The sequence below is a fragment of the Cebus imitator genome, unplaced genomic scaffold (assembly GCF_001604975.1).
Source record: "Cebus imitator isolate Cc_AM_T3 unplaced genomic scaffold, Cebus_imitator-1.0 Scaffold650, whole genome shotgun sequence".
Lineage (NCBI taxonomy): Eukaryota > Metazoa > Chordata > Mammalia > Primates > Cebidae > Cebus > Cebus imitator.
The window spans coordinates 407,324-415,052 of NW_016107965.1; the positions used below are offsets into that span (position 1 = coordinate 407,324).

A 7,729-nucleotide genomic window follows, 5' to 3' on the forward strand; every position below is an offset into this window, starting at 1 on the left:
TTTTTTTTGAGACAGAATCTTGCTGTGTCACCAGGTGCCAGGCTGGAGTGCAGTGGTGCAATCTTGGCTCACTGCAACCTCTGCCTCCTGGGTTCAAGCAATTCTGCCTCAGCCTCCTGAGTAGCTGGGACTACAGGCCCGTGCCACCACGCCCAGCTAATTTTTATATTTTTTAGCAGAGACAGGGTTTCACCATGTTGGCCAGGATGGTCTTAATCTCTTGACCTCGTGATCCGCCCGCCTCGGCCTCCCAAAGTGCTGGGATTACAGGTGTGCACCGCCGCGCCCGGCCCAAGCTCTTCATCACTTGGGCAATAGTAGGTGTGGATGGGGGACTTGACCTTATTTGGTCCTGAAATGACCCTGCCACATATGGAGAATGTAGCAGTTGCTTACCCAAAGCATAGGATTCAACCAAGGCCAGGCTTTGACTTAGGAATTGGTGACCCATGTTAATACTTGACTTCTGCTTCTTAGCCATGTCACCACAGGCAGATTTCGTGGCCTCTCAGGACCTCTGCTTCCTCATCTGTAAACTGGGAATCATAAACTCCCTCATCTGGTTATTGCAAGGGTTGAATAAGCACCTAGCACAGACCTGGTCTATTGGAAGTACCCATAGGAGCACTTTCTAGAAGCAGGAACTAGAGATCCCAGAGTATATTGAAATCAAAATGACCTTTGAGGGAGTTTACACTATATTCCGGGTACAAGGCAGGGCAATTTCACAACTACACTTAGGTAGCTGATGGCTACCTTCTGATTTAAACATAGCAAGCCTAGGCCTTGGATGTGAGGGCATTAACCTTTACTTCAAAACCCCTGAGGCCCTATTGACTGTGGCCCAGCCCTTCCTGTCTGTGGCTTTGGTTCTGCAACGGTGCCTCAAGCACTGGCTGCCCCCACAGAGGGAGAACGGAGGTGTCTGGGGAGGGACTTGGTGTGGGGTCTGCAGAAAGGCGGGACACCAGAGTCATGCCTCCTCCATCCAGGCAGAGCAGAGGAAATGGGGCAGGGCGACCGCCAGCGCTGGCAGCCCTCCAGTCTCTGGGGCCAGCCACAGCTTGCTTGGCCAACTTGCATGGGGCTCTCCTAGCAGAGGAGGAGCCAGAGCCTTGGACTTCTAGTTGGGCACCTCGGCCCTGCATCCTGTTCTCTGAGGGTCCTCAGACCCAGCAGGGCTGGAACAAATGGAGACTCTATCCCAGCTCACCCCTCAGGAAGCCAACCAGGCTGGCTGTGGAGATCCCAAGACCCTGGGTCATCCTACGTCTCCTGCTCCTGCCTTGCCGAGGTCCACCTGCAGCCGAGTGTCCTGTGCAAGTGGAGGGTCCAGAAGAGTGGACTTAAGTGCTGCCTGTTCTTCAGGGCCCACTGTTGCCCAGGGGCCCCCTCTACACTGGGATCTCCCAGCATGCCCTGCTCTTCTGTCCTGCAAGGGCTCTTTCCATTTGTTGAAATCTGATCTTCAGGCTGACTCCAGAGTTGCTTCTCTGAATCCCCTGCTGCCCAGCCCAGAGCCCTCTCACTGCCTCTGAACCCCTTCCGCAGTTAATTTTAAGACCTCTTATACCTTCTCCTTCATAGTGGTGCTGTTGATCAGTAATTGATACAATATAAAATTGCTGGGGACAGGTTCTTGCAACCCCAGCATAGAGAACAGTATATGCATCAGATAAGGGTCCAGGCACTGATAGGTGGATAGGTGACACAAATAGCATTTGACGCTGTTAAAGGGCACTATAGGATGGCAGAAGGAATCCAGGAATCCTTATGTGGGCTTTTTTTTTTTTTTTTTTTTTTTGGAGACAAAGTCTCACTCTGTCACCCAGGCTGGAGTATAATGGTGCTATTTCAGCTCACTGCAACCTCCACCTCCCAGGCTCAAATGAACCTCCCACCTCAGCCTCTTAGTAACTGGGACCACAGGTGCACACCACCATGCATGCCTCGTTTTTTGCATTTTTGGTAGAGATGGGGTTTCCCATGTCGCCCAGGCTGCTCTGGATCTCCTAAGCTCAGGGGATGCACCCACCTTGGCCTCCCAAAGTGCTGAAATTATAGGCATGAGCTACCACACCCAGCAAGGAATTCTTTTTTTAATCGTCATGAAATATATATAATATTAAATTTAGCCCTTCCAAGTGTATACTTAACCATTTTAAAGTGTATAATTCTGTTGCATTAGGTCCATTCACATTGCTGTGCAACCATCACCACTATCCATCTCCAGAGCTTTTTCTTTTTCTAAGTGAAAGCAAGTTTTTTACGGAGGTAAAGAAACAAAAGAATGGCAACTCCATAGGCAGAGCAGCCACTGAAACACTGTCCTCATTAAACACTAACTCCCCACTGCCCCTGGCAACCACTGTCTACTTTCTGTCTCTATGAATTTGACTATTCTAGGTACATCACATAAGTGTAATCATATATTTTTCCTTTCCTGTCTGCCTTATTTCATTTAGCAAAATGCTTTCAAGGTTTTTCTATGTTGAAATATATCAGAATTTCATTCTCTTTTTAAGGTAGGATCATATCTTTTTTTTTTTTTTTTAAACGGAGTCTTGCTCTGTTGCCAGGCTGCGGTGCAGTGGCATGATCTCGGCTGACTACAACCTCCACCTCTCAGGTTCAAGCAATTCTCCTGCCTCAGCCTCCCAGGATCATATCATTTTTAAAACATTTAAGTTGGACCATTTAAGTTCAATCCTTCATTTTTAAAATTAAAAAAAAAAAAAAAAAAAAACCAGGCATCAAAAGGGTACATCTTATGTTAGTTAGAGACAGAACTGGAGCTAGAAGCCGGATCTCTTACATTTCCTTTCTTCTGTGGGTAAGTGGGGCACCCACGGGACACTGTGCTGGGTGCACATGGGTTTTGATGAAGTTACTTGGTGGATAGACTCTTTTGAAAACATGATGAAAGCTGTGGGTTCCTTTCCCCAGCCCACACACACACACACACAAAGTTGTATCACAAAAATGTCATACAATTTCCAGAGTTTCAGAGTGATGGGCTCAGATCGAAGTCAAAGGATCAGATGACCTCTAATGACCTTCATGTCTCTGTTGATGGTCTGGGGACAGTCGGAACCCCTGTGTCCAGGGAGTTTCTTAGTCCCTTGCCACCATCAGAGAAGGGCCATTGCCACAGGAGCTGCAAAGACCTCGTTCCTACTACTGGTCCTTACTTATGCAGCATGACTGAAATTTTCGTTTTGTTTTGTTGAGACAGGGACTTGCTCTGTCACCCAGGCTGGAGTGCGGTGGCGCAACCACAGCTCACCGTAGCCTCAAACTCCTGGCTGGGCTCAAGTGATTCTCCCACCTGAGCCTCCTGAGTAGCTGGGATCACAGGCATGTGCCGCCATACCTAACTAATTTTTAAATTTTTTTGCAGAGGTGAGGTTTGACCATGGTGCCCAGGCTGGTCTGGAACTCCTGGGCTCAGGCGATCCTCCATCCTTGGCCTCGCAAAGTGGACATGATGTGCAATGTGTATGCAGGGACAGAGACTACAGTCCCTACAGAGCAAGTGTAGAGAGAAGGAGAAATGCCTACAGGCAGGAGCTGTCCCCCTGCAGGGTCGGGGACCAGTGGGCAATAGCCCTGCTTTGTGTTTTCTTTGAGAAATGCTGGCCGAGTGTGGTGGCTCACACCTGTAATCCAAGCACTTTGGAGGCCAAGGCGGGCAGATCACCTGAGGTTGGGAGTTCAAGACCAGCCTGACTAACATGGTGAAACCCCCTCTTAAAAAAAGAGAAACGCTATCTGCCATGTTGCATTTCTCTCCACCAGGGCAATCTTCAGTCTTGAGAATTGTGATCATAACTTGCCTTGTTTCTTGTCACTACAGAGAACGGAAGGCTCCCTTGATGGAACTTAGACAGTGAGGACAGATGTACATCCCTGGAAGGACATCCATGTTCCAAGAAGAGCAGATGATCCCTGAATTTCAAGAGCTCTGTGCACTTATTTATGGACCTGCCCTGCTCCCACAGAACACAGCAATTCCTCAGGCTAAGCTGCCGGTTCTTAAATCCATCCTACTGAGTTAATGTTGGGTAGAAAGAGATCCAGAGGGGCAGTTGAATTTCCCACACATCCTCCTCCCACCAAGTTGGAGCATCCTTGGCAATTGGAAGAGCAGAAGAGGGGATCCAGGGCAAACAGGCCACTGGGATATTCTGAAACTTGAATATTTTGTCTTGTGCAGAGATAAAGACCTTTTCCATGCGCCCTCATACACAGAAACCGGTTTTCTGTTTTGTAGCCAATCACTTCTAGCACATGGCCTGGTTAGAGGCTAGTTTTTTTTTTGTCTTTTCCTTTGTTCCTTCAAAGGCTTGTAGTTTTGAGTAGTCCTTGTTCTTTGGAAATACACAGTGCTGACCAGACAGCCTCCCCCTGTCCCCTCTAAAACTTTACTCTCCACAAATGGGAAAACCAAGCTACTTGGGAGCACCTCCTTTGAAATACCAACCTGAAGACTAGATTCATTCGGGCAATACAGCAAACAGAAAATGAAGGTGGAACAAGCACAGATGTTCTTAAACTTTTTTCTACCCCCTTTTCCTTTTCCTCTACCATGCTGGAGGCTGAAAGACAGGATGATGGTGCCTACAGCAAATATTATTCTTAATTGAAAAAGTAAAATGTGTATATTTCTTACTAATTTTTTAAGATTTATTCCTTGTTAGGGCAGGTGAGGTGGCTCATGCCTGTAATCCCAGCACTTCAGGAGGCTGAGGCGGGCACATCGCCTGAGGTCAGGAGTTTGAGACCAGCCTGGTGAAACCCTGTCTCTACTAAAAATACAAAAGCTAGCTGGGTGTGGTGGCACATGCCTGTAGTATCAGTCACTCAAGAGACTGAGGCGGGAGAATCGCCTGAATCCAGGAGAGGGAGGTTGTAGTGAGCAGAGATTGCACCACTGCACTCCAGCCTGAGTGACAGAATGAGAATCCATTTCAAAAAAAAAAAAAAATTGCTTGCTAAAGAAGTGGTTTCCTGAGGTCTTAAGACGTTCCTGACAGTGTCTTGAGTGGGTGGGACAGCGGTTGTGGTTATTGCGCTGTGGAATTTCACTGGTGAGAACCACGCCTAACCAAAATCACTTTCCCTGTTTAACTCAGTGACACGGCTGCAGGGACCCTAGTGGTGGTGTATTAAATAAATTTGACCTTTACTCTTTGCAGATGTGTGAAATATTGTCTTCTGAGGGGCCACATGCATCTGTGTGCTGAGGACTCTTTGGGCCTCTGAAGTCACAGAGAGAACCAAACAGGTTTATGGTTTTTGTTTTGTTTCATTTTGTTTTTGAGATGGAGGTTCGCTCTGGTTGCCCAGGCTGGAGTACAGTGGCGCAATCTTGGCTCACTGCACCTCTGCCTCCTGGGTTCAAACAATTCTCCTGTCTCAGCCTCCCAAGTAGCTGGAATTACTGGCACATGCCACCATGCCCAACTAATTTCTTATATTTTTAGCAGAGATGGGGTTTCATCATATTGATCAGGCTGGTCTCGAACTCCTGGCCTCAAGCCATCTGCCCGCCTCGGCCTCCCAAAGTGCTGGGATTACAGGTGTGAGCCACCATGCCTAGCCTAGACTCTTTTGAAAATATGATGAAAGCTGTGGGTTCGTTTCCCCAACACACACACAAAATTGTATCACAAATGTCATACAGTTTCCAGAGTTTCAGAGTGATGGGCTCAGATCGAGGTCAAAGGATCAGGCGACCTCTAACAACCTTCACGTCTCTGTTGATGGTCTGGGGACAGCCAGAACCCCTGTGTCCAGGGAGTTCCTTAGTCCCTTGCCACCAGAGAAGGGCCATTGCCACGGGAGTGGCAAAGACCTCCTTCCTACTGCTGGTGCCTTAAGCAGCACGACTGAATTTTTCATTTTGTTGAGACAGGGACTTGCTCGGTTGCCCAGGCTGGAGTGGGGTGGTGCAACCACAGCTCACCACAGCCTTGAACACCTGGGCTCAAGCGATCGGAGGCTCAAGCCTCCTGAGTAGCTGGGACCACAGGCGTGCACCACTATGCCTGGCTAATTTTTAAATTTTTTTGGAGAGGTGAGGTTTCGCCATGGTACCCAGGCTGGTTTCGAACTCCTGGGCTCAAGTGATCCTCCCCCTTTGACCTCACAAAGTGCCTGGGTTGCAGGCATGAGCTACCGCCCCCGGCCTGTGGAGCACACATGAGTTTAAAATTACTTTCCCTTCTGTCTTTATTTCCAAGGAGGAAACTTCATGCGCAGGGGTCTTCCTTAGTAGATTTAATGGCTAAAACGTCCGTCTGAATCCAGGACGCTGGCTTCAGCCTTCTTGGGCAGCTGCGGTAACCCCGGTGTCCAAGCCTGAGGCATCCCAAGAACACTCGCTCCAGTTTTCCCAGCTGTGGAACTCGTTAGTTAGAGCGCCCTCTTGTGTCCTCATGTGGTAATCGGTCATAAAAGGACTTAAAATTGTCCTTGGCCAACACGCAGTAGAACTTTTCCCTCTTCTGAGGAGCCCCAAGAGGTCAGCCACCCATTTCATGAGCAGAGACACTGGTCGCCCCATCAGCGCTCTCTGATTGGCTAACTGAACTCACTCGCCGACCTAGACTCAAGAGAGGTGAAGTGACGCTAAGGTCAACATTCACTCACTAAGACGACGAATCTCAGTTGGGCGATTTTGTCTCCCACTGGTTTTGGGGTGGTGTCTGGGGGCATTTTTGGTTGTCACAGCTGGGTGGGGGTGCTCCTGGCATCCGGTGGATAAAAACCAGAGATGCTCCTAAACATCCTACGTGCACAGAACCCTCTCCCACGACGAAGCATGAGCAAGTCCCAAAATCCAGTAATGGCCAGGCTGAGAAACTCTGCACAGAGGCATCCAGTTACAGGTATTGATCGAATTACGACCTATGCAACTTACGATCATTCGACTTTACGACCACAATCGTTAGCCACTACTGCTCCGCGTCTGGCAGCGCAAACGTTGCCCAGCTGGGTGTACGACAGTGCGGACCAGCTTCCAGCAGCACTACCATTCCCCGTGCATATAGCCTACTCAACTTACGACCAAATCGTGTTACGACCGGTCTGTCGGACCCAATCGTGGTCGTAAGTCGAGCACTGGCTGTATTCATCTGTTTGCTCAACAAGCTTGTGCTGTCAAGCTCTGTGTTCCCAGCACTACTGCGTGTTGGGGGTGGGAAGATTACAAGAGTCACATGGCCCCTGTCCTCCTGGAAGGGACAACCCAGTAGAGATGCAGATGAACAGAGAGCCAATTACAAAGCAGCGTGACAAATATCACGGTGGAAAATTAAAAGCTCAAACAAGAGCACATGGGAGGGGCTCCCAACACAGACTCTGGGGGATCCGTGAAGGCCTAAGAGGAAGGTGGGTGTCACCAAAGCCTTGACCATAGGCAGAGGGTACCAGGTAGAAAAGGTGGGGTGAAGGGCATTGAGGACAAAAGGAGAAAGTGCAGGAAGGCCCCGAGGCAAGAGAGTGGGGGGTGCCCTGGAGGGATGGCAGCGGGATAGTCCATCAGACCCAGGTGGCCTCCAGCCCTAGGAGCCAATTAGTCCTCCTCAAAAAGCTGCCACTGTCTCTGGGAATTGCTGCCAGGCTCCCACTGGCCTGACTCGGTCTTTGAGAGTCTTAGGGAGATCTCTGAAAGGCACACAGCAAGGACTCTCCCCAGAACAGCTGGTTTGAAGACTCTCCACCA

General features: G+C 49.2%; 1 protein-coding gene across 4 annotated transcripts in view; it reads left to right on the forward strand.

Annotated features, from left to right (window-relative positions):
- The window catches only part of PECAM1 (platelet and endothelial cell adhesion molecule 1), an 84,509-nt gene extending 79,312 nt beyond the window's left edge, over nucleotides 1–5,197 (forward strand). For all 4 annotated transcript variants that reach the window (XM_037734649.1, XM_017517863.2, XM_037734648.1 and 1 more), the window contains one exon: nucleotides 3,857–5,197. In XM_037734649.1, the coding sequence (XP_037590577.1) occupies nucleotides 3,857–3,886 (30 nt within the window). In that variant the 3' untranslated portion in view covers nucleotides 3,887–5,197. The remainder of the gene's footprint in view (nucleotides 1–3,856) is intronic.
- Nucleotides 5,198–7,729: the final 2,532 nt, after the last annotated feature.